Below are 27,032 nucleotides of genomic sequence, written 5' to 3'. Positions count from 1 at the left end.
CTCTCCTCCTGATTCCCACCCCCTGCCCTGCCTCTCTCCTCACTCCAGGGGCTTCTCCCTCTCTTTCTGAGCATTGTTCTGCTTTTGCCACAGAATCCCAGAGTGGTTTGGCTTGGAAGGGACCTTAAAGCCCATCCAGGGCCACCCCAGCCATGGTGGGGACACCTTCCACTGTCCCAGGCTGCTCCAAACCTGGTCTTGGACATTTCCAGGGATGAGGGGCAGCCAAAGCTCCTCTGGGCACCTTCTGCCAGAGGTTCCCCACCTTCAGAGTGAGGAATTTTCCTAATATTCAATTGTTAACCCTGCCCTCTGTCAGTTTGAAGCCATTAGATACCCTGTGGAGGAGCAGGGAGCAGAAAAATGGGAAGTAACCAGTAGTTCCACAAGCCTGGTTTCTTCCAGCTCTTTGATTTTTATTTTCTGGTTCCTGATCCAGCAGAATCCTCTGAGTGCTGTCACACAAAGCATCTCTCCCACACATGAACCCCATCCCATTCCAGTGATGGAAAAGCTGAATTTTCTGTCACTTTAACCCCTTCATTGCTTTAAAACTGATGAATTGGTGTCTTCAGAGCCATCAGCAAAGGTGGCTGATATTCCCCAAAAAAAGCCCACAAGTTCTTAGTAAGGACAAACGAATTAACAATTCTGTTTTTATTAAGGCTAAAAATGCACCTGCAAACTGCCACGTCCCCACTGTCCCTGCCAGGCAGCTGGAAAGGCACCTTTGGGATGTGTCACATCTCATTTCATCTCATTTCAACACACAAATTTTGCAGGAAAAACCTCTGAGAATCCCTGAAAATTAACAGCAAGCTTGTTAAAGCCACAAAGAGATTCCATCACAGCCTGCTGCAATGCCCTGCTTGGAAAACTGCATTTCTATAAATGTATTTATAAATAAATATGTATAAATATGTTTATCCAGTTCAGCTGATGAATTGGCCACAGGGATCACTAAAGATGCCTGCAAAAATGAAATGATTGATTAACTTCCTCATATAATCAGTAAATTCCAAACACTCCATGAAGACAACCATTACAAAAAAAGCCATTTATTAGATATATGTACATATATACATATACATGCAAAATGATTTTATACACATTTACACAGGTTCAATTATTAATACAGTGCAAAAATATCTAAAAAGGTACCAGCCCACCTTCTACAAACTCAACAGGTCTTTGGGAGAAAAGGGAAAAAAAAAAGAAACCAGAGAATTACCAGCTCCATAAAGTGACTAAGCACTGAGTAAGCAAATCTGGAAATTACTGAAGTTTATTCTTTGCCAATTTGCTTGTGCTGAGCTGCTGGGTGAGAAGAGCTTCCAAAAGACTTCTCTTGCAAAGTGACAGAATGAAGAAGATGCAATTCAAAGCACATTAACCAATTTAAAGCTGAAAAAAGGGATGGATTTCTCTTTGGGGATTTGATTCAATACAGGAGAAATCCCACATTATGAGTCAGATTTTGTGTTCTCAAACTGCAAGTCATTCTTTTTTATCAAATCTTAAAGCACTGAGATCAATGTAAACTATTCTATTCCTCTTGCCAAGAGAAAATGTTTAACTGTATTAACACTGTGTGGAGATGGGATAAATACCAAATTAAAAATAAAAATAGATCAAATTCTGTGTGTTCTGCCTCATCCTGGAACCCAAACCTATGAAGTGCACACGGACTAATCCATGTAGATTCCTTAATATGGTTTACACCTATTACAGGAAAATAAAAGGTTGCAAAGGGATTAAGACCAACACCAAAGCAGAGCTTTGTCACTGGGCAGAAAACACCTGAAGATTCAGCCACATTCCCCAAAAATCCACAAAGCAAAAAAATACAAGTTTAGGCAAAGGCAGAACTGAACCAACTGATTTGGTTTGATTTTACTGAAATGTTTTCAGGAAAACCTATTCAAAAAAAGCTGAAATTAACCTTTCTCCACTCTGTTAATTGCACAATTATGCAGACACCCCGTTCTAGCACTCCTCTGCAGAGCTGTGGCTGCCATCCCCTGGCTCAGGGATGGGTTTGGTTCAGGACAGAGCAGTTGGATGCTGGGGAAGCAGCAGGAATGTTCCAACTTTTCCAATCAGCTCTGGGGAATGCCCTCTGGAAATGCTCTGTGTGCAGAAACAGGAAAAGCTATTCTGGACTCTTTAGCCAGAGTGGGGATAAAAATGCAGGAGGAGGGATTTGGCTCCCGTCCTAAAGTCCTTTTCATGAAGATTTGTCTGTCTGTATAAAATGCTTCATCCTTTCCCCACAAGAATCCAGTGGGTTGATATCCAATTTATGCTCCTGGAAAACACCACCAGTCACTAGATCCATTATCCTTAAAGTGTAGCATTTTTAGTGTCAGATTTTTGGGGTGTTCTTTTTGCAGGTTTTTTTTTTTTTTTAAACTTGTAATCCAAACTCATGGGTGAGTTCCCTGCAGTCTCCAGAAACAATTTACCAGGGAAAACTGGGAGTGAACAGTTTGAAAATTAAGAGCAGCACAAAACCCCTCACATCTCTGGGGTCATCTTGGTGTCTCAGGGACAGTGCTTGAATTGTGGCTTCATTTCTCCACTTGCAGAAAACTGTGATAATGACAGACAAACAACTTTAATCCCCTCCTTTAGAACAGAAAACCTTTCCCTTATGGCACACAGCTCCAGCTGTGTCCTTAAATGCCTGGCTAAAATATTCCTCCATCATTCCTACCAGACTATTGCTCACACTTTGGGGGTTTTTGTCATGTTGCTGTTCCAGTAAGTGCAGTGAAAAAGAAATTCCTATATTTTCCTCCGGGCACAAGTCCCCTGATGTCCTGCAAACTGTCCAGGTTGGAATGAGCTGCACATGGATGCTGCTGCTGCATCCAGAAGTGCTTCCAAAGTCCAGCACCACAAATTCCTATTCTGATCCTGGTGTTTGCATCCTGAGATTCCAGGAAAACTCGCTGAGATAAAAGAAAGGAATTTTCTGCCTTATAACAGAAAACCTTTCCCTTATGGCACACAGCTCAAGCTATGTCTTAAATGCCTGGCTAAAATATTCCTCCATCATTCCTACCAGACTATTGCTCACACTTTGGGGGTTTTTGTCATGTTGCTGTTCCAGTAAGTGCAGTGAAAAAGAAATTCCTATATTTTCCTCCGGGCACTAAGTCCCCTGATGTCCTGGAAACTGTCCAGGTTGGAATGAGCTGCACATGGATGCTGCTGCTGCATCCAGAAGTGCTTCCAGTGTCCAGCACCACAAATTTCTGGTCTGATCCTGGTGTTTGCATCCTGAGATTCCAGGAAAACTCGCTGAGATAAAAGAAAGGAATTTTCTGCCTTATAACAGAAAACCTTTCCACTATGGCACACAGCTCAAGCTATGTCTTAAATGCCTGGCTAAAATATTCCTCCATCATTCCTACCAAACTATTGCTCACACTTTGGGGGTTTCTGTCATGTTGCTGTTCCAGTAAGTGCAGTGAAAAAGAAATTCCTATATTTTCCTCCAGGCACTAAGTCCCCTGATGTCCTGGAAACTGTCCAGGTTGGAATGAGCTGCACATGGATGCTGTTTCTGCATCCAGAAGTGCTTCCAATGTCCAGCACCACAAATTTCTGGTCTGATCTTCATATTTGCATCCTGAGATTCCAGGAAAGCTCACTGACATAAAAGAAAGGAATTTTCTGCCTTATAACAGAAAATCTTTCCCTTATGGCAGAGCTCAAGTTGTGTCCTTAAATGCCTGGCTAAAATATTCCTCCATCATTCCTACCAGACTATTGCTCACACTTTGAGATTTTTATCACATTGTTGTTACAGTAAGTAAAGTGAAAAAGAAATCCCTACATTTTCCTCCTGAGAAAAGCTCTGGCACTGTCTCCTGATGTCCTACAAACTGTCCAGGTTGGAATGAGCTGCACATGGATGCTGTTTCTGCATCCAGAAGTGCTTCCAGTGTCCAGCACCACAAATTTCTGGTCTGATCCTGGTGTTTGCATCCTGAGATTCCAGGAAAGCTCACTGGCATAAAGAAAGGAATTTTGTCAAGTGTTCCTGCAAAAAAAGACAACTCTGCTGCATGTTAATCTCTTTGCAACCAGAGGTAGAGACTATGTGAGAAGAAAAAGAAATCTTTGGTGAAAGAAATGGGAATGACCAGAAAGTGAAAAAAAAATAAAAGGAAATTTTAGGACCATAATTCCACAATAACATACCTACAGTGTCAATCTCTACAAGCCCTCAAGGACAGCTGCATCAAACTGCTATGCATTTTTTGAACAGCCAGCCTAAATTATTCATCTATGCCCTAAAATGCCCCTGTGCACCTGGATCCATGACAAAATAAAACAGCCAGTGCAGCAGAGGTTGGGAATTCCAGTCCCCAGTTCCAAAGTGCACACCCAGAAACTCTTCTGAGTGTCAGAATTCACCACCACTAACCACAGGTGTTCCACAGAACAAAGAGAACCTGCTCTTGCTTTCCATTCCTGGAAATGGCTTCCTACTCACCAGCTACTCATTTTATTAAAAAAAGGTGAAGGAGTCAGTGGCCTGTCATAAATAGGCTTGGAAGATTTATTCTCCATCCAGGCCAAGCAAACATGGAATTGCCCTTATCCTGAAAGTGACCTTAGCCAAGGAAACAAAGGCCACAGGAGCTGACAGATCACTTACACCCACTTGGATTATCTTCTGCTGCCCCAAGCATATTTGCAATTACCCCATGAGCACACACTAAACTGCAATGTGCTATTCAGCAAGATATTTATAGATTTTATGGTTTATGAAAGACCCACAGCCTTTCCCTGTCCTTCCAAACCTAGAGAAATGATCCTGAAGCTCACCCTCAGCATTTTCCACACTAATTACAGCAAATAGCCCTTCACTCACATTTACAGCAAGACAATCTAGAGACAGAAGTGTTACCCATCACTTTACCCTTGTTTTACCACACAACTGGAGTATTTGCAGCAGCAGGGCAAGACTGACCTGCCCAGCTCTCACAGAGCCAGTGAGACAAATGGCAAAATGCTGTCTGGATGGTGGCAGCCAAGGAGGAAAAGCCTGCTGAAGGTAAGAACTTCCATCTCTGGTGACACTGACAAGCTCCACCACGTCAAACAGAGCTGCACCCCTCGCTGTGTGCTGGACAGAATTACAGGATCCTGCTCATCCCAGGTTGCTTGGAGCTGTTCTCCTTGCAATAACCATTGCCATGGATGGTTAAAAAACACTCTCAGTTATTTCTCGTCAGGTGAATACAAAAAAAGAGTTGTAAAAACAGAGTAGCAAACCCCAAGTTTGTTGTTTGTTTTTTTTCATACACCACAGTCAGGCTGCTTCTCCAGGAGCTGCCTCGTCAGGATCTGGTAAGAGGAAAGAGAAGCCACTCCTATGTGGAAGGAGATTTGCCAGAGGTTCCTCAATCCATACAAGTAGAAGTTGCATGAGCAGACACAGAAAAGGAGCACAAATGTCTTCACCTTCCTGGCTGAGCTGTAGAAGAGGTACAGGTAACACTGCAAAAGAGCAGAGAGGGAGAGTTAGCACTGAACTCTGCACAAAACCAGGGAATTATTGCCTGGGACCCATCTGCTGAGCATGTGAAGGGCAAACCCTCACAGGAGCACATGAAAAGCTCCCAGTGCTGACAGAGGAGTCACTTTTCCCCCTCAGGCAGTGACAGATCAGCCTTTGTCAGCTCAGGTCACAGTTTCCAACTGTGCTGATGCAGAGCTCAGCATGTGGAAAGCACTGCAGGTTGTGCACAGATTTTGGGGAGAAGCTGCTATAAATCAAAAGGAGAAGAGAGAATTCTCCTTTATTCAGCTTCCCTGGCTTCAGGTACTCACAGGGAAAGAGGCAGCACAGAGCCTTTCTTTGTGAAAAACAGCTTGCATCAAGTTCTTAAATCTAAATTCATCTACTAGATCTAAATCCATCTATTAGATTGAAATAAATATATTAGACCTAAATCCATCTATTGGATCTAAATAAATTTATTAGACATAATAAATCTATTGGATCTAAATCCATCTATTAGACCTAAATAAATCCATTAGATCTAAATCCATCTATTAGATCTAAATCCGTCTATTAGATCTAAATAAATCTATTAGATCTAAATCCATCAATTAGATCTAAATCCATCTATTAGATCTAAATCCATCTATTAGATCAAAATAAATCTATTGGATCTAAATCCATCTATTAGGTCTAAATCCATCTATTAGGTCTAAATCCATCTATTGGATCTAAATAAATCTATTAGATCAAAATAAATCTATTGGATCTAAATCCATCTATTAGACCTAAATAAATCTATTAGATCTAAATAAATCTATTAGATCTAAATCCATCTATTAGATCTAAATAAATCCATTAGATCTAAATCCATCTATTAGATCTAAATCCATCTATTAGATCTAAATAAATCTATTAGATCTAAATAAATCTATTAGCTATAAATCCATCTATTAGATCAAAATTAATCCATTAGATCAAAATAAATCTATTAGATCAAAATAAATCCATTAGATGTAAACAAATCCATTAGATCTAAATCCATCTATTAGATCAAAATAAATCCATTAGATGTAAATAAATCCATTAGATCTAAATCCATCCATTAGATCTAAATAAATCTATTAGATCTAAATCCATCTATTCACCCCAAAACTCTGCCATGAGCAAAGGTGTAAGAAAGCTGAAAGACACTAAATTGTACCATAATACAACAAATAATCCCATAAATACATCACAGTCTGCAGACAGTGGTCCCCAAACCTTGATCCAAAAGGTAAAAGGACAATGAATACACTGTAGGCATCAATTATTCCTGGAAACAAAACTGCAGCACCTTTCTGCAATGCCAGGCTGAAAGTTGAAGATTTTCCAGCATGTATTTCCCTCAGGTCAAAGGTTGTGGGATTTTTTAGGAATTCAAGGAGCCTTTCAAGAAAAACCAATTTGGAACATGTTGGGTTTTCCTCATTCAAACTCTTCTGTGTAAGGTCAGAGGAAATAACCTCATTGTGGAAAAAAATGGAAAATATGGAAAATTGGAATATGGAAAAATCCCATTAAGGAACCACCAGGATTCAATGTGATTTTTCATGTAAATTACACCATTTCAATAATGTTGCTGTCCAATATTTGCTCAGTCCCCAAGGTGGTTGTGCTACAAAAGCCCATCACTAAGTGAGACACTGACAGAAGATGTGTCCATCCCTTTGGGAATAACCCATCTTTGGGATGGCATTTACCCATCACACCCAGCCCCTCTGACTTGTCACAACATGGGAGCACTGAAAAAGCCTGAAAATGCAATTTCCCAAGGGTCAAAATGTGCCTTGAGCTGCTTTTGTGCCACTTCACTGGAATAAATCAGTGGAATCACCTGGGTAGGATATTAAAAACCTCTCCTTAGCTGAAAATGGCTCTGTCTTGTGAATTGTAACAGCAAAATAATCAGCAAAAAAATGTTATTTGCAGTTAACATACCTGAAAAACACAGGCTAGAAAAGGTAGAAAAAAAGCTATCACATTTCCAATTCCTTCATGGTCCTCCTGTTGGGATTAAAAGAAGTGACAACCACGTCAGGCACAGCTTTTAGCAAGTGCTGCTTGATATTTGAGAACATTTTAAATATAGTCAAGAACCTCTCATCCCAGTTTATGCTGATCGACTGTAACAGTGTCAAACACCAAGACCAATATCGTTGGATAAGACACCAAGAACTGAGGCTTATGTGACACTTCCTGCTAAATAAAACTGTGTCAGGATACAATCAGCACACTTTTTTCCCCCTTTTTTTAAAGTTGTTTACAGTGTCATGTTTATTTTTAAAAAAATTACAGAAAAGGATCTAAAATAAAGAACAGAGCAAAAATATATCCAGGCAGCCTGAGAAGAATAAATAAATTAAAAAATAAAAATTATAAAAATTACTAAATAATTATTTTAAATTTATTAAATATTAAAAATAAATTAAATATTAAATTATATAAATAATTATACAAATAATTATACAAATAATTATAGAATAATAAATAATTATATAAGTAGTATATATTATATATTATACTTATATATTATATAATAATATAATATATATTATACACAATAATATTTATATATAATATATTATATTTTATATTATATATAAATATAATATATATTTTATATAATAATAAATAATTATACAAATAATTCTATAAATAACTATTAAATATTAAAATATTGTCAATATTAAATAATTTTCGAGTAAAATAATAAATAATTCAATAATTATTTCATAATTATGAAATAATTATGAAATAATTAAAAATGTAATAATTTTTGTTTATTTTAATAAATAATTAAATAGTTTTTAGAATTTTAGAATTCTGATAATAAAAAATTAAGAATAAATAATCAAAAAATAAATTTATATTCTTTATAAATTATTATAAAAATAATATAAAATAATTTTAAAAATAAATCAAAAATTAAACTTCTATAGAACAGAATAAAATGCAGAATACTGTGATGTGCAGAAAAATACAGAAGGTGTAGCAGTCCTGGAGAAACAAAACACTTCTTGTGGAGAGATTGTGCTCAGCTAAGGGGCAGAACAGCCACCCTTGAACTGGTTACCCAAAAATTCTCTGCCTTTCACTCATTGTCAGGTCTGGGAGCGTCAGGGTTACCTGAAAGGAATATTCTGCCAGGTGAACTCCTCGGATGAGGTTCAGAGCTCCACACATGATGTTCAGAACAAGGGACAGAATCCCCAGGGGGGTCACAGGCTGCATTCTGTAAGTAGGGACTGGAAATGAAATGAAAACCAGACATTAGTGAAAGTTTGCTCTATTACTTTCAATATTTTACTAGAAAACACCACAATTACTTTGTGTGGATTTTAAACACTTTCAAAACCTTCCATGCTTGCTCCAGGGAAGACTGATTATGAATAGAAATCCCCCCTTTTTTTTTTTGTTGTATTGCAGTATTCAGTTCTTCACACGTCCAGAAATCACTCACTGGAGTATTTTTAAACAGATCAACAACAGATTTTTCTTGCCCTATTTGGCGTCAGTGTCTTCTATGGTGCACACAGATAATTCTTTGTTTATTCCAGCAGATGAGGATGCTCAGCACTCAGGTCAGCAGAAAAAACAGAGGCTTTCCCCACCCAAAGGTCTGGGAAAAGGCTTAGATTTCACCCACCACCACAGCAAGGCAGTAATTCATCTCCTCCTTAACCAGTAATTAAACATTTTATCCCACCTGAGGGCTCAGGCTGCCCCCATTTCACAGGTAGTGAATTATCTGCCTCCTTCCTTTCTCACCTTCTCTACCACTACTTAACACCCACACTGCTGAGCAGCAGTTCTGCATAATAATCTCATTGATACATCCCTAATTAAGGTCAAAGTAATTATCATAAATGTGTGTTTAGCTTTGGAACCTGCTGCCTTTAATTCAGGCTTGGCCAAGAGCACACCTCCAGTTTTCCTGCACTTGTTCAACAACAGATTCCACACCTTGATCCTCACCCACATTTCATCCCTGCCCTTGGATCACCACAAGTAGGACACTGCCAGTTTCATAAAAAATGATAATTTGCAGCTCAGATATCAAATCCAGATGTCCTCTTGCACCCAAGACACAGGAGAGAATGAATGAGCCCTCAAGGAAAACATCTCCCCATACCCAGGTGTATCCAGATCCTCTTTATCTATCTATCTGTTTATCTAAGTATTTATCTATTTATTTGACCCTTTATCTATTCATCTGACCATTCCAGAAAAACTGCACCTCTGGCTTCCCTTGAGTGACAAATGAATCACCACATCAGCCACCACATGATTTCAGAGAGAAAAACACTCCTGCCTTCTCCTTCAAGCCAGATTTTGATAGATGGATGTAAAAAACTCTGGTGCCAAATTAATAGAGGGATGTAAAGCACCTTTCATCTGTGTCTCTGTAATTAATTTGTCTGGCATGCACTCACACACCCATAATTTCAGCTCCAAAGGAACTGGATCAACTCAATTTGATGAGTGTCACTTTAGGGAGCATTATTGGGTGCTACAGACAGAATGCTCTAACTCTGTCACTCAAGGCAATTTGGCTTTTCATTTGCTACACAGTGACATTTACAGAGAACTTGTAGCAGCATCTTTATTCATTCCCTGACCCCAAAATTCAGTCTCCTTCTATTTTTTCCTGCTATTCCTACTTTTGATTAATTAAATAATGTGGCAGCTATATATATGTGTGTAACTCTCCCACAGATATTTCCTAATAAAGACTGCTCCTCAAATTTTAAGGTTTACTTCAGAGGCACAAAATATCTCCCAAACAAATAATTATTAAACACAAATATCATTCATTGAGCAGAATCCTGCAAGCCACACATGCCAAGAGTTCCCAGTCCCTAGGGAAAAACATGTAGGCCTCAATATATTGCTTCTGCAGCATGAAATATTATGTAAAAGTTACATATATTTTTTTTAGTCCAGGAGGATAAAAAAGAATTGCTGTCACAGATGCAGGGGAGATTAAAACATCCAGTTGCTCAGGGTTCAGATTTTGTGAAAACTGGGCTTGAAATGGTTTGCTGCAGAGATTTATTTGTGCTGCTACATTCTGAGGTTTAACTCACAAACTGCAATTGCACAGAGAAGTGAGATGGGTCCTGCTAAGGGAAAATTATTTCACTTCATTGGGTGAAGTCAGTCATATTTTTATAAAGAGAATTTCACACTGGAATGGTCTATTACATTAAATAAGGGAAAAGAAGAGTACAAACACTCAGTACAGGACAGCAGCACTCTGCACAAGCACAAATAAACACTAATTAGGCTTCACATTGATCTGCCTCCTCAAGCACAGAAATTGTGCACTTCAGAGCACAAGATCCACACAGAAATGTTCTGGGAGCTGTGGGTGATGCACCAGCAGGTTTGAACGTGTGCAGAATAACTGCAAACACCCTCACCCAGTGAAGAAATTGAAACCTCTGCCCAGGAAAGGTTTTCTGGCAGAGGCCTGTGGCCATTTCACTGGAGGGAGACACCAGAGTGTGCAGCATTAGCTTGGATCTGCCTCCTGCAGGCACAGCACAAGGCTGGACACTGAGTCACTCACTCAGAGCTCTGCAGAAACAGCACCAGGAGTGAGAAATGAAATCACTCCAACAGCCTCAGCTGAAAGACAAGCACACAAAAGGCAGAGAGTGAGACAGCTTCAAAAGCAGCCCCTGAAAAGGCCTTTGAAGGACTCCCTGTGTGCCTGTGGAAGATGAAGAACACTCACCAAGGGGAGCTGCAGGATTCACCAGTTGCCTCACAAAACAGTGGCACAAATTGTTCTGCTGCTTCCCAGAGGCAGCTGTGATGTGCAAACCCTCCCTGCCCACAGAGAGCCCCCTGTGCCCTGCACTCAGCCCCATGTCCTGGTGCAAATCCTCTGTTCCAGATTGCAAGGCAAGATGTTTTCAATTCCCATCTGTATGGCAGTTGTCTTTTGTCAAGTGGGCAGTTTGCCTTATCTCTCTCTTTGAGTGACCACATTCACACCTCCCTCGGGAGGGGACATCTGCTGATAACAGCTATTGAATGTCACTGCATGGCTGATAAGAACTACAGCATCCCATTGGGAGATGTGAGCCCAGAGGGAGGAGCCAAGCATTCCTACCCAGATATAATCCAGAGGTTCTGAGACACCAGCACGGCTTCTCCACTGGATTCCCCAGAGGAACAGCAGCTGCCTCTCCTTCCACTGGATCTTCAGAGGAAGAATCCATCCTTCTGTACAGGATCCCTGCTCCAGCAGAACCACCCCTGACACTGCAGGAGGGCTGAGCCACAATTCCAATGGGACTGCCACCAACACCCTGACCCACAGGGTGTCAGGTTGGGTTCTGGCTCTGTCAGTGTTGTTCTAGTGCACTGCATTGTTTATTTTATCCTTTTATTGTCTTCCCTAATAAACAACTGTTATTTCCTGCTCCCATATTTTTGCCTGAGAGCCCCTTAATTTAACATTTATAGCAATTGGGAGGGGTGGGAGGGTTTACATTCTCCACTTCAGGGGAGGCTCCTGCCTTCCTTAGCAGACTCCTGGCTTTCCAAACCAAGACACCCTCCCTGCCCACAGAGAGCCCCCTGTGCCCTGCACACAGCCCCATGTCCTCTGTGCCCACACTGACACCAGAGAGGCTCTGAGCAGCAGCCAGGGCTCTGGGGATGCTGATCAAGGGTGCAAGGGAAGGGTTTTTGTAGCCAGAGTTGGGCTGTGTTTAGTTAACAAAAGGAAAGAACAAACAGCAGAAAGATTAGAAGTAAAAAGGGAAAAAAAATCTCTTGTTCTCAAGAATACTAACAAGGAGAAAGCTGCCCTGACTTTTGTGGCCTTTTTCACAGCAAACTGAAGAGCCAGAAGATGAGCTCAGCCAGCTCCAAAGAGGCCAGCAGCAGCCCCAGCCATGTGAGGAAGGGATGTCTGGATCATCCCTGGATCAATCAATCTGCACCAGGGAGTGCAGTCACAATTCAATCCTGCTCTCCTGCAGCCACAGCATTTCAAACAGGCTCTTGTAGAGCAGAGCCCTGGTATAAATAACATTAATATGGAACAAACACTATGCACACAGCTAAACTTAGAACAGCAAAGTGGGATTCAGCTGGGAGGGGATGATGAGAGGAGAGAGACACAAGCCAGGAAAGCTGACTCCAGTGGAGGCAAACAGATGATCATAAACATGAGCCTTAAAATAAAGGCAGAACAATCTGTGAGAGTATTTGGGTTAGACCAGAGAGAACAGCCAGAAATAAAAAGCCAGATGGAAAGTAAAGGAAAGCAATTAGGAATAAGAGGGAAGTAAAAATATATTTCTGATCTGTGGACACAGACTAGATCACAAATATTTACTGGCACTGAAGCCGCTCAAAATTTAAAGAAAAAGTGCAAAGAATTTCTAAGCCCTGTCGTAACATGAAAAGATTTAACCTTCAAGCACAGCTCTGAGGAGCACTCACAAATCTGACTGGCAAATAAAGGGCTTTCCATTCTATTTTTAATTCCTCCTGGCCAGTGCCCTTCCATATTCTAATTTAAAATACCTATGTCAAATTAGATTCCAGCTCATCTATCACAAATATAAGATTGAGCAACTGGAACTTAATTTTATTAGTGCTTCATAAGCCAAGAACAACAACAACAAAAAAAAGGAAATACAAGCTCATGGCACTCCAGCTGCATTTAAACCACCGTGCTAATAGGATTGAAATTTAGTGGTGGACTTGGCAGGGTTTGGTTTCTGGTAGGACTCAATGATCTGAAAGATTTCCTCCAACCTAAATAATTCTCTGATTTCATTTGTGGAGGAGGTAGGCAGGACCTTAACCGTGCAACTGAAACACAACTAAGAGGTACCATTTTTATAATAAAGAATTAGAGGCTGGTACTTCAAAAGCAGGTAAAACATCAGGTTCTGTTATTAAAAAGGCCCCTGTCAAGCCTCTGTGTTATTTATACAGATACACAAAGCCTCTTTCAGAATTTTAGTCAAATGAATTCAATTTTAGAAAGCAAGGTAAAAGGAAAAAGCAAAGAGTGGAGAACACCTCAAGCCAAACAATGTGGGAACAAGAGGTTACCCTCAGTTCATATTTTTCTCATCTTCTTTTCCCTCAAGGCTGAAGAATCTCATTCAGACTGTAATTACAGATCTTTCATTATGAGTTTGCAACAAGCAATGAATGAATCAGTGGACCTTCTTTAGAAACTTGAACAAACGAGGGTTTGAAGAGAAAATATCACATGGAAAATATCAAGCCTATATTTTCCATCCAGAGAGGAAGCTGTAAGGCTGGAAAAAGACTCCACAGCAGCCACCAAAGCTCTGCTGCACACCTGCTGCAATGTAAAGCCCATATGTTGTTTACTATGATGGAAAAAGCCTTTTTTGGTTTGACACACACAATGTAAATAAACTTTTCTTGGTACACAAGGAACCTCCATGTGTTTTTCTGCCATGTGCTGTGGGCCATAATTCATGACCAAAAAATTAAGCACAGCAGATTTGTCCAGCAATTGAAATCTGACTGCCAAAAGAAAATTAACTTTTGAGGTAGAAAAAAGAAAATAGCAGCCTCAGTATTGTCCCCTGGGGTTGCTGCTGCAAAAACTTTAAAATTATATGAAAATTCAAAGTGCTAGCTAAGTAAGCAAACCAGTGCTATGTTCCAGGTGCTGAGTGAGCTGCTAACAAATGCCAATAACACCAAGCATGTAACACTATAAAACCAAGCAGCAACAGACTTTTCACTGCTTGCCCACGGACATAACTGCTAGGACTTTGAAAAGATGCTCTGCTTCAACCTTTCTTCACACTCAACATTTATCCACATCCAGAAGCTGAAGGAGCAAGTAAAGGACTTAAAGCTGAGAAAAACTCAGGTTACATCAATGAACTTTTCAGATAAGATGGGTTCCATCTTTTACCAAACAGATTTTTGGGTTGTAATCATTGTTTTTACCGTTTTACTCAAGTTACCCTGTTAAGCGTCTGCAAAAATCCACTGGGGAACTTTTCATAGTAGGAAAAAACAGGGGAGTTGTGGGAATGGAATAAATGTAATAAAATGTAATAAAGCTTTGCTCTGGAAAGATCTACCATGGAGTTTTCCCCACCTAGGCTGAAAGAGAGGACTCCCCCCATGGTGCTCTGCAGCACTATTGCCAATCCACATTAGAAATCTCTCTCAGTTTGAACAGACGGGTGTCTGCTAAGGAAGGCAGGAGCCTCCCCTGAAATGGAAAATGTAAACCCCCTCCCTCTGAATTATTATAATTTTATTTAAATTCTCCCATTGGCCAGTTAACCCTGCCCACCCCAATTGCTCATCCCTCATCCCTCCTACAGTTTGCTGCCCTTTGTACCACCCCTGTACCCTCAAGTCACTGAGCCCATAGTTAAGCCTGTGCAGACCCCATGGTTTGGTCTCTGTCCCTGATCCATTTGGATCATGGTGGATGCAATAAACCTTGGCTGGAATTCATCACACAAAGACCTTTCCTGTCCTTCTTCCCCTGAGCTATCTGTGGTGTTTGTGTGTGTGCATGGACTTGAAATGGCTCCCGTGGCCTTACTCAGAGCAGCTTCTGAAGGAGACGCTTTGAGGGATGTTGCAGCATTTCCACTGTCATAGATACATATTGTAATACTGGCTTTTTGCAAATATTAAAATAGATATTGTATGTGTCATGTTTAAGTAACTTTGTTATATAGTTTTTATTTCTGTTGTTAATTAGGCTTAGACATAGTAGTGAAATAGCTGATATGTATTATAGATAAATATAATCATGTTGTCTTTTTGCAAATATTAAAATGGATTTTATATGTGTGATGCTAAAGTAACTTTGTTATAAAGATACAGTTTTTATTTCTGTTGTTAATTAAGCTTAGACATAGTAGTGAAATAGCTGATATGTGTTAGATACATATTATAATATTGGCTTTTTGCAAATATTAAAATAGATTTTATGTGTGTCATGTTAAAGTAACTTTGTTATATAGTTTTTATTTCTGTTGTTAATTAAGCTTAGACATAGTAGTGAAATAGCTGATATGTGTTATAGATATGTATTATAATATTGGCTTTTTGCAAATATTAAAATAGATTTTATATGAGTATTGTTAAAGTAACTTTGTTATATAGTTTTTATTTCTGCTGTTAATTAAGTTTAGATATAGTAGTGAAATAGCTGATAAATAACTTTGTTATATAGTTTGTATTTCTGCTGTTAATTAAGCTTAGACATAGTAGTGAAATACTGATATGTGTTATAGATACAATTATATTGGCTTTTTGCAAATATTAAAACAGATTTCTTATGCGTAGTGCTAAAGTATCTTTATTATATAGTTTTCATTGCTGTTGTAATTAAGCTTAGACATGGTAGTGAAATACTGATATGTGTTATAGATACGTATCGTAATACTGGCTTTTTGCAAATATTAAACTAGATTTTATATGTGTATTGTTAAAGTAACTCTGTTATACAGTTTTTGTTTCTGTTGTTAATTAAGCTTAGACATAGTAGTGAGATAGCTGATATAAGTATGTGTTATAGATCCATATTATAATATTGGCTTTTTGCAAATATTAAAATAGATTTTATATGAGTATTGTTAAAGTAACTTTGTTATATAGTTTTTATTTCTGCTGTTAATTAAGTTTAGATATAGTAGTAAAATAGCTGATATGTGTTATAGATACATATTGTAATACTGGCTTTTTGCAAATATTAAAATTGATTTTATATGTGTGGTGCTAAAGGAACTTTGTTATAAAGATATAGTTTTTATTTCTGCTGTTGATTAAGCTCAGTGAAATAGCTGATTATCAGTGTGCTTGTGTTACAATGCCTGCTGGGATGGGATAACACCCAATGCACACAGGATGAGCACACCTGGACACATCTGCCAACCATCAGCACTCACCCTCTGAAGGCAGTATGGGCCAAACCCCAAAACTGGAAATGATAAAAAAGGACTAAAACCATAACCAAGGAATGTGCATGCTCTAAAAAGGTGAACCCAAGGAGGAGCCACGCTAAACAACTCTTGGAACATGTAAACTAGTTTGGGGGAAAGTCTACTATGCACAAGGGTCTGTGAATATGCACAGGCTGATGTAATTAAAAGGTATTTAAGGAGAACCCCTGAAGGTAACAGTGTGCTCTTGACTCAGTGCCAAGATGCACATGGCCATAATAACACTTGCTCCATTGTCCTTGTCTCCTATTGTCCTTTTCACATTTTCACAGAAGTGTCCTAGATTGCAAGGCAATATGCATCCCATTTCCATCTGTCAGAGGTGGGGCAGTTATCCTCTGTTCATTGGGCAGTCTTCTTTTATCTCTTCCACAAACCAATCCTCCCTCTAGGACATATATGCTGTTAATGGGCTACTGAATGTCCCTGCATGGCTGATAAAATTCCATCATCCCACTGTGGGATGCTCTGCCCAGAGGGAGGAGCCAAGCATTCCTACCTGGATATAATCTCACGTTTTGGGACACCAGAGCAGCCTTTCCACTGGATTCCCAGAGGAACAGCAGCTGCCTCTTGTACTGGATCTTCAGAGAAAAACTCCATCCTTCTACAGGATCCCTGCTCCAGCAGAACCACCCCTGACACTGCAGGAGGGCTGCAGCCACAATTCCAACTGGATTGCTTCCAACACCATGAGCAACAGTGTTTCAGGTTACATTCTGACTCTGTCAGAGTTTTTTCTTTTGTATTACTGCATGTATTTTGTGGTGGGTTTTTTTTCCTTTTCCTAATAAACTGTATTTCTGACTTGGAGTCTCTCACTGGTTTTGCTTTCAAACCAGAACAAAGAATGAAGGTGTTTTTCACATCTACCACTGTGACACCTGGCAACAATGTGAGGGTGAGGAAATGTCCTGTCACCTGGTGTAGAAGTAACTTACCAACCTCCACATGGCCTCCTGCGAGCCCTCCATTGCTCAGTCCGTTCAGCAGCTCTGTGTTCTCCAGCTGCAGCTGCACTGGGGGCTGCAGCCTCAGCTCCTCCTCCACCCTCTGCCAGCTGCCCTTGGCCCTGGAGCCACGGCTGCTGTTGAAATGCTGTTTCACCTTCTGAATGGTGTTATCTGAAACAACAGGAAAAGCTGCTCAAGTCACCTCTGAAAGGCTGCTTAATTAATCCTTAGTGGTGTTGAAACCTCAATTGTGGTGATATTTCATCGTATCGTTTTGATTGTTTTCATTTCTTCATTTCGTTTCTAAAAATTCCATTGCTGGTTAGGGAACAAAAATACTTCTTTTAGATATTTTATAGCACAGAAAGGTTTGGGATGGAGGGGACCTTTTAATCATCCAGTTCCACCCCCTGCCATGGCAGGGACACCTTCCACTATCCCAGGTTGCTCCCAGCCCCATCCAACCTGGCCTTGGACACTGCCAGGGATCCAGGGGCAGCCACAGCTTCTCTGAGAACCTGTGCCTCCTCACCCCCACAGGAAAAAATTTCTTCTAATATCTACTCTAAAAAATAATTAAAATGATCTGTAACTGCCAAAAAAAAATTAAAATCTTGAGCATCAAGCCCATCTTAGAGTTAACACAGGAATGGAGATGATTAAATAAATAAATAAATAACCACACAGCAATGTTTGGCACTCAGTAATGTGCTAATGTGTAAGAGTAAAACTTATTTTAGAAATGTATTTTTTCTTTGAAAAATAAGCTTTATGCTTATTAAAAGCCTAGATTAAAAGATTAAAGAGGCTGGGTTATTAGTGTCTTTATTATACACAAATTTACACTGAAATCATTAGCCTTACTAAAGAGGCTAGATTAAATTAAAAGATGCTAGAAATCCCCCCAACTCCTACTCAAGTTAAAAAAAAAAAGGAGTAATGTGGATCTCAACATGAAATTACATCCTGGCTGTAATGTGCCCTGCAGGGAATCCACCCAAAATCCAAGATGGCTCTAAAAGAAGCTTTCCTGATGGATTTCTCAAGGTTAACACTGTTACTGAAATCTGGACTGAGGAGTGCAAACACACTGCAGGATATTATCCTTTCCCAGAAAACTCTCTCACTGCAAGGGAATTGTGTCTTTCAAAGGTGTGAGGTTCAGTAGAGCAGCTGCTACTTGGCAAGAAAACCAATTATTTCAGGCTAAAAAAGAACCTCTGGGCATTGTTCTGAGGTATTCTGACTCCAAGTCATGCCAGAAATAAAGCTGCCCATAATAATCTATTCTGTCTCCCTTTTTTCCTGTACTCATCAGTCCTCACTTGTCAGATATTTTTAATTAAGTTTGAAAGTGTCCGAGGTGTGAATTTCTTTTTTCTTCTCTGCTTGTTCATCAATCAGCACAACATTTTGTTCATAAGAGATGAACTCTCAGGAACTCCAAACCAAACACTTGAATAGTTCAGGGCATTAAGATTTCCCCCTCCTCCTCCACATGCAGGCAAAGGCACTCCCAGAGCCACTTTCATCATCAGCCTTTAGCCAGGAGATGTTGTTCAACACCATCAATTTGGCAGAAGGAGGGTTTTTACTATTAGAGAACAAAGTTACAAACCAAATTCAATAAAAGCATATGGTCTGGAAGCTGAATTGATGCTCCTTGTGTTGTAGGAAGCAGCAAATTCCCAGCGAAGCTCTTCCAGGAAGCAGAAGGCCATGATGGTTGAGTAGCTGCTGGAACAGATTGCCATGCAGGCAATATCCCCAGAAGAAAGGAAACTGAAATAGAAATTAAAAAAATAAAAAAGATCACATCAACATAAAAAGGTGAAATGAACGTAAAAAGGTGAGGATGAAGCTGTGCTTTCTGTCAGAACAAAATGTACAGACTGAGCTGAGAGCAGACTGAAAAATAAAGGGATTTTTGTTGTTGTCAAAGTCCTGCAATTCCTGTAGATCTATTTTTTCTCACACAATTATTTATTCTTAACTCATCCAGGATGCCTGAGCACAGTGAAGAGCACAACCCAGACTTTATTAAATTGGTACATTAGTACAAATCCAGCACATTCTTTCCCCGGGCTGGCTTTAAATCACCTGAATAAAAACAAAGGTTGTCAGAAAACCAGTTTTGAAAGAAAATGCAGAAAAAAAATAAAAGCATCCCAGGAAGCAGATGGATTCCTTCCTTCCCTTGATGGCAACATCATATTAACAGTAAGAAATATTTGCTAATTTGCACAACCCAAGATTTTCAAACACTTCCTGCTACATCACAATGAAAATTCTACTTTAAAAGGAGCTCCTCTAACACTGAATCCATATTTTTGTAAAAGTTTCCACCTGCAGATGGTTCAAACCTTCCAGGAGATTTCTCAGGGACATCTTCCCTTGCAGCCCAGCCATTTGTCAGCGGGAAATCACTTTAACACCCAAATTTTGAAACTAAACAATTTGTCTCCTTCCTCCTGTTCCCATATTTTACCCCAACTTCATTTCCCACTCACCGTTTCTATTTCACCTCATTTTCATTTATTTGCTGTACCGTGGACTTGGGATTTACAGCTTTGCTTGGCTCTGCCAGCCCAGTTCCACTGGGGAGCTTCCCCAGATTCCTGCTGCTCCCAGCTCCCAGCTGGGATCAACACCATGCCTGCCTAAAAGCCCCTTTCCCAAGCTGTCCATAATTTATGGCCTTTTTGCCACGGATCCAGTGGCACTGCTGTCACTGCAGAGCCAGCCTGAGCTGCTGCACACACCACAGCAGACTGAGGGCTGCAGCACTTGCTGCCCTCAAAGGGCACGAGCTGGCTTGGAGTGAAAAGGAGCCGAGATGAAAATCTCTGCTTTTCTGAGTGTTTCAGTGGAAATCGCGGTATTTAACTCCCCCCAAAAAGGGATGCTTGGTTTTAGCTTCACTTAAAGTTTTCTTCCATTTGCTCACCAGAAATGCCATCACCAGGTAAAACTCACTTCTTAAATGAGTTTAAACAAATTTTTTCATTTTTTTCGCTGTAATTTCTTTAATAAATTTCTTCTCCTAAACTAAATGATTCCAAGGTACTTGGATGCCTTCTTAAAGGGATTTGTAGAAATCCATGATTCTCCAGCACTGCCCATTTTTGCTGCCCAAAAAGAAAATTAACATGAGCAAAATATGTATAAATAAGAAATACACAATATATAACTAAATGTGTATAAATATTGTGTAAGTATCTATAAATATATAACTAAATGTGCATAAGTATTGTGTATGTATGTAAAATACATAACTAAATACATACATATAAATACTGTGTATGTATATAAATTATATAAGTAAATATGTATAAATATTGTGTATGTATGTAAAATATATAACTAAATGTGTATAAATATTGTGTATGTACATAAAATATATAATTAAATGTGTATAAATATTGTGTATGTGTATAAAATATATAACTAAATGTGCATAAGTACTGTGTATGTATATAAAATATATAACTAAATATATATAAATATTGTGAATGTATACAAAATATATACCTAAAACTATATATTGTGTTTGTATATAAAATATATAACTAAATACATATATATACTGTGTATGTATTAAAAAATATAACTAAATGTGTATAAATATTGTGTCTGTACATAAAATATGCAACTAAATACATATATATACTGTGTATGTATATAAAATATATAAGCGTGTACAAATATTGTGAATATATCTATAAATATATAATGAAATGTATATAAATATTGTGTATGTATATAAAATATATAACTACTTATAAATATTGTGTATGCATATAAAATATATAACTAAATGTGTATAAATATTATGTATGCATATGAAATATATAACTAAATATTTATAAAAATAGTGAATGCATACAAAATATATAACTAAAAATATATATTGTGTATGTATATAAAATATATAAATGTGCACAAATATGGTGAATATATCTATAAATATATAACTAAATGTATATAAATATTGTGTAGGTATAAAAAATATATAACTAATAAATATTGTGTATGCATATAAATATATATAACTAAATGTGCATAAATATTGTGTATGTATATAAAATATATAATTAAATATACATAAATATTGTGAATGCATACAAAATATATAACTAAAAATATATATTGTATATGTATATAAAATCTATAAATGTGTACAAATATTGTGAATATGTCTATAAATATATAACTAAATGTGTATAAAAATTGTGTAGGTATCTATAAATATATAACTGTGCATAAGTACTGTGTATGTATATAAAATACATAACTAAATGTGCATAAATATTGTGTATGTATATAAAATACATAACTAAATACATATATATACCGTGTATGTATATAAAATATATGACTAAATATGTATAAATATTGTGAATATATAAATATATAACTAAATGTGCATGTATATAAAATATATAACTAAATACATATATACTGTGTATGTATATAAAACATGACTAAATATGTATAAATATTGTGTAGTTATCTATAAATATATAACTAAATATTAATAAATATTGTTTGTGCATGTATATGTAGATCTGTATAAATGTATGTGTATTTATATGTATAAATGTAAGTGCAAAATGAAATCTATGTAAACATAATCAAGTATAAAACAAGTAACAGTTATGTAAGTGTGTTTATATAAATTAACATACAAAATACAATATATGAACATAAAAATATAAATATATACAAATATATAACTAAGCACATGCTGACTACATTGAGCAGGAAATGAGGAATAAGCTCCAAAATCATTGGAATTCACACCCTACACAAGCAGTGTGGCAATTCAGGTTGGAATCAGCCACTGCAGACCACACCCACAGCATTATTTCAATATAATTCTACCCCCCAAGAGCAATATTTCAAAAATTAAAGCCAAAAAAACCCCAGCAGAGCAGAGCAGGGACTCACTGGATGCTGAGGTTACGTCCTTTGGCCGTGCCCCGACTGGGGTACCGTGCCAGGATGGAGGACAGAGCCTTCAGCCTCTTCCTGCACTCCAGAAAGTCCTGGTTGAGATGGAAATCTGTGGAGGCTGAGAGGGGAAGCCCATCCCTCACCCTCACCACGCAGGCAAAGAAGATCATGGACATTCTCCACGGGAGTATTCATGAGGACAACCTGGAAATGAAAGGTTTGAGTCAGTTCTTTCTGAAATTCCAGGCAGGATCAGAGTGAATTCAGCACTGGAATTGAACAGCACCTCTGCCACTGCAAGGCAACCAAACTCTTCTCAACACTCATGGCTGAGCCCAATTCTTGCCTCTCAGATTAAAAGATGAGGCAGGGGATTTGATAGGGCAATTAACTACCTGAAAATATTTCTATTTTCCCTCCTGCTTTGCCCAAAGCATCAGAAAGGCTGAGGAAAGCTCTCACAGGAGTTTGTGGAAGCTGCTGTGCTGATCCCACATCCCACTGATGTGCTGCATCCAAAAACCTGCCTGAGCTTGGCACTTCTCTATTTTCTAGTGTAACACACAAATCCAAAAATAAATTTTAGGCTAGAGCCCACCAGGTTCTTTTTAAACTCACCTAGGGCTAAATATAGAATAAAAGTTGCCCTCTCTTGACTTCTTCCTCTTTAAGAGGTCACAAACTTCCGTGGAAAGTTATTCTTGGGCTTCACCTGGCAAATTCAGAACAAGCAGAGATGTGTCCTTCAGACATACCATGAGGATCCAGGGCACGGTGTCAGAGGGTTAACAGCACTTCATATCATCTCTGAAAGAGAATCAGAATGAACTAATTAAAAATTAGTTTAAAAACTTCATTAATTACCTGTATTTACATGCATTTTTACCATCAGATCTCCTGTGCAGTGGGAAAACATATCCTAGGAAGTGTTTTGCCTGAAGGAAAACAAACAACTCATTTTCTTATCCAATATATTCATTTCTAGACTCAGTCAAAGATGCTGTGGAATTGCATGCAAAATATTTATGATGCCCCAATCATAATTTTTTTAAGTTATGTCAGTAAAAGAGCAGCTCTAAATAAGCAGATTTTAAGGGATTATCACAAACAACTCAAGGAATTAAAAAAAGGCAAAAAAGGAAAACCAAAGGCATTTACTTGGCTTCAGGCAAACTACACAAATAAAGCAATGGGGAAATAGAAAGAAAGGGGAAAAAATACTTTGTGAAGTCAAACTTTTGATAGAGAGAACAACTGCTTTGACCAGGCCTGTACCACACAATTCATCAGGGTGCTCAAAGTGTCTTTGAAATGTGGCTCTTCAGGATGAGCTTTTCTTGTCTGAGAAGTCCTGAGAGCAAAACCTTCTCTCCTGATGTCTGATAAGGGCTGAGCTCCTGCCACAGGCAGCACTGAGAGGGTCTCATTTCTCCCCCACAGGAACCATTCCCACAGAAATTGTGGGAACCATCCCTCTGTCCAAGGTGCCAGCATGTTAAAGCAACTGCAATTATCAGAGGATAATTATCAGAGGAATTAGCAGAAAGCACAATGGCACAAAAGTTGTTTCCTTAAAAAAGCAGACTAAAACTACAGAAGATCAGACATCTCTTGAGAAGTGTTATCTTGAACTTTTCAAACAGAGATTAAAGAATTAGATGTGATTTTTTTTCCACATTCCCTCTGACAGTTCTCTTCCAGCTGTCATTTCTGTTGTGAAAGCAAACTAAGCTCACAAACACCAACACACATCAAAAAGGATTTCAACAATAATTATGATTGTTGTAAATCAGTTTGAAACATCCCATCAGTCTTCAGTGTGCCCATAAGCATTGATAGAACAGTGTAGAAAATTTTCACATGAAAGTGAAATAAACCCCCAAAAATACGAACTTTAACATAAATATTAACTTTAACACAGCCAACTTGTTGCTCAGAATTGCAGTTTTAGAGTGAAGGGTTGGTAATGCTGATGAAGTTTAGCTCCAAAATAACTCCAAAATAACGAGAAGATGATCAGGACAATGAAAAAGCATCAAACTGAGAAATCACAGACATTTCCTAAAACCTACCCAGCCCATGAAATTATTCAGCTCCCCATGCCACTAACAGCAAGAGTTGAAATTTAAATACCCATATTTTTAATTAATCACTAAGGATAACATCACCTACAGTTAACCAACTGCACATAGAGAGTTTTCCAACTTTCCAAAACATACAAACCTTCCTGCTGCAGTGCCTAGTGCTGCCAGCTGCCCATCAGAGGGATCCTTTGCTCTGGGAAGGAAAAATCCAGGAAAACTTCCAAATTCGATGGCAGACTTCCCTGGAGAAAGGAATCCACTCTCCTTCCTCAGAAAAAGAGGTGCTGGGTGTCCCTTTGGCACAGCCCTTGCTGCTCTCCCCTCAGAGGATGGTCAGAGCTGTGTGGCTTTGGCAAGTGACAGCCACCAATGGCACTGCCCTTGGAATTTTAACGACTTGCAAGCCAGTTCTGCCACGTCACCTGTGCCCAAGCACAAAGTGTCACAGCTGAGCAAGGTGTGCCCGTAGACAGGTGGCTCAGTGCTGTCCCTGTGCCACCCTGGCTGCCCTTTCCTCCTGCAGACTCTGTGTTTGCTCACCATCAGCAGCCCAAAGATCTGTCACTGCCAGGACGTGGCAGCTCTTTGCCCTTGGCTCTGAACTTGGACAATGAACTCGAGGCTCTGCACTCAAATCTGGCAGAGTTCACAGGTGATAACATCATGGCAGCATCTGGCACAGAGCAGAACCTTGGGAAGGATTTCAAGCAATTATTTCAGAAGAACTGGTTATCATTTAGGGCTGAAGGAAACAAAGTTGGTTTTTTTTTTCATTTATTGAAGCACCTGTACACCCAACAATGCTTCAGAGTAAAACTGCCCAGTGCAAGACTCACATTAACAGTCCCAATCTCAGAATAAACAATTCCTCAGTGTATCTAAGTGACCTGGAGCACAATTCCCCCTTCCCTCACTTCCCAGCGAGCAGCCAACTCTCCCCTGGCTGAGCAGGGATTATCAAGGCAGCCTCAATCAGACCTCCTGCACTTCACTGTGTGTTACACAAGCTCCTCTGGGTAAGAAGATTATACCCAACTCACCAGGCCACACTTCCCCAAATGCTCAACAAACTCCTGCCTAATTGCCTGGACTTAGAAAACAATCTGCTCAAATGCAAACCATTGCAGAGTTCATAAGGGAGATTGTATCAAAAACCTGGTTCTTTCACAAATTATCTCACCAGCAAAAGCAGGTTTCCTTCCAAGAATGGCACACTGCTCCCAAAATATGTGATTTCTCTCAAGTATTCACTGTCCCTCCCTGCTCAGACACATTTCCCTGCTCTCTGGAGGTGTCCAGCTTCATCCCCATCTGCTTTGTCCAGTTCTGACCTTCCTGCTAAAGGAAGAGCCAAAAGCTTTAGTGGATGTTTCCATGGCCCTGAAGCAGAATGTGAAATTTTTGGGACACATGACAGATTGATATATGACCACAACTACTGCCCTAAAGCATCCTTCCTCAGGCAGGTGATCTCCAGAGGGAGCCCTGGACAGCTCCAGGTGGGATGAACATCAAACAGATTCAGGTTGACTCATCAAACACAAAACCTGAGCTGCAGCTCCAGTGCTGCTTTGGGTCTCACCCAACAAGGATGTGGTTCATGAGGGAGATTTATCACCTCCCTGAGGGATCACCAAGTGGAGTTTATCTTCTTCTCAGATGTATAAAAAAACAAATCCAGACCAGTGTTAAATCTCTCATTTTCTAAGATTGCACCAATATCCACCTGATCCTTGCCAGTGAGCTGCCTCCAAGCCCCCAGCAGTGCTGAGCAGCTACAGACACCCCAGGCCCACCTTCCAGACTGAGCAGTGAATAAAAGCAACTTGAAAACACACTGCTATCTCAAAATTTAACACAGGATTTGTGCATATCCAGAGCTTTTAGGCTCCTATAAATCCTACAGGCTTACTCTTATCCCCAAGGGGAAGCATGCGGAAAAAACCCTTACCATCACAAATCTGTCTGCACACACTCCTGTGGATTACCAGAAATAAAGCACACACAAACCTCCAAGCCCAGGATCCAGCTCCCACATCAATCCCACTCTTCCAACAGACAATGCTCCAAACCACACTGCAACAACTCTGTGATGCTCTGAGGCTCTGCCCCACCTTCACCTCTCAGAGACACCAAATTCACCTGGTCCCAGATATTCACCCACCCCATATGCTTCAATCCTGATGCTTCCCCAAACCCAGCAGCTCATCCCTGTCCCTTGAGGATCCCACCTAAGGACCCATCCTACATCCATTCTGTTCTACTCACATTACACAGAACTACACCCCACTCATACCTCTCCTCCCCTGCATTAAGCATCCTAAAATCCCATAAAGAACCCCCTTCCCACACTCTTCAAGAAACCCAAGCACTTTGAAAGCAAACACACCCATGTCCCCACTCAGGGCTCTGCTCTGTGCTGACAAGGCCTTCCACACACCCCTCCAGCACGCAGACACCCCAAAACCTTACACCTATCCCCAAATCC

General features: G+C 39.3%; 1 protein-coding gene across 1 annotated transcript; it reads right to left on the bottom strand.

Annotated features, from left to right (window-relative positions):
* Positions 1-1,042: 1,042 nt before the first annotated feature.
* SEC22C (SEC22 homolog C, vesicle trafficking protein) lies at positions 1,043-27,032 on the bottom strand. The gene is made up of 8 exons (XM_059487256.1): positions 25,725-27,032; positions 23,079-23,267; positions 22,455-22,664; positions 19,123-19,286; positions 17,493-17,675; positions 8,690-8,808; positions 7,502-7,567; positions 1,043-5,517 (listed from the first exon to the last, which is right to left on the bottom strand). The coding sequence occupies exons 3-8, from the start codon at positions 22,634-22,636 to the stop codon at positions 5,317-5,319; spliced, it is 915 nt and encodes a 304-aa protein (XP_059343239.1). The 5' UTR covers positions 22,637-22,664; positions 23,079-23,267; positions 25,725-27,032; the 3' UTR covers positions 1,043-5,316.

This window comes from Ammospiza nelsoni, chromosome 1 (genome assembly GCF_027579445.1).
Source record: "Ammospiza nelsoni isolate bAmmNel1 chromosome 1, bAmmNel1.pri, whole genome shotgun sequence".
In the NCBI taxonomy this organism is placed as follows: domain Eukaryota; kingdom Metazoa; phylum Chordata; class Aves; order Passeriformes; family Passerellidae; genus Ammospiza; species Ammospiza nelsoni.
The sequence above is the reverse complement of the archived record's forward strand: the minus strand, read 5'-3'. Positions and strand labels throughout refer to the sequence as shown.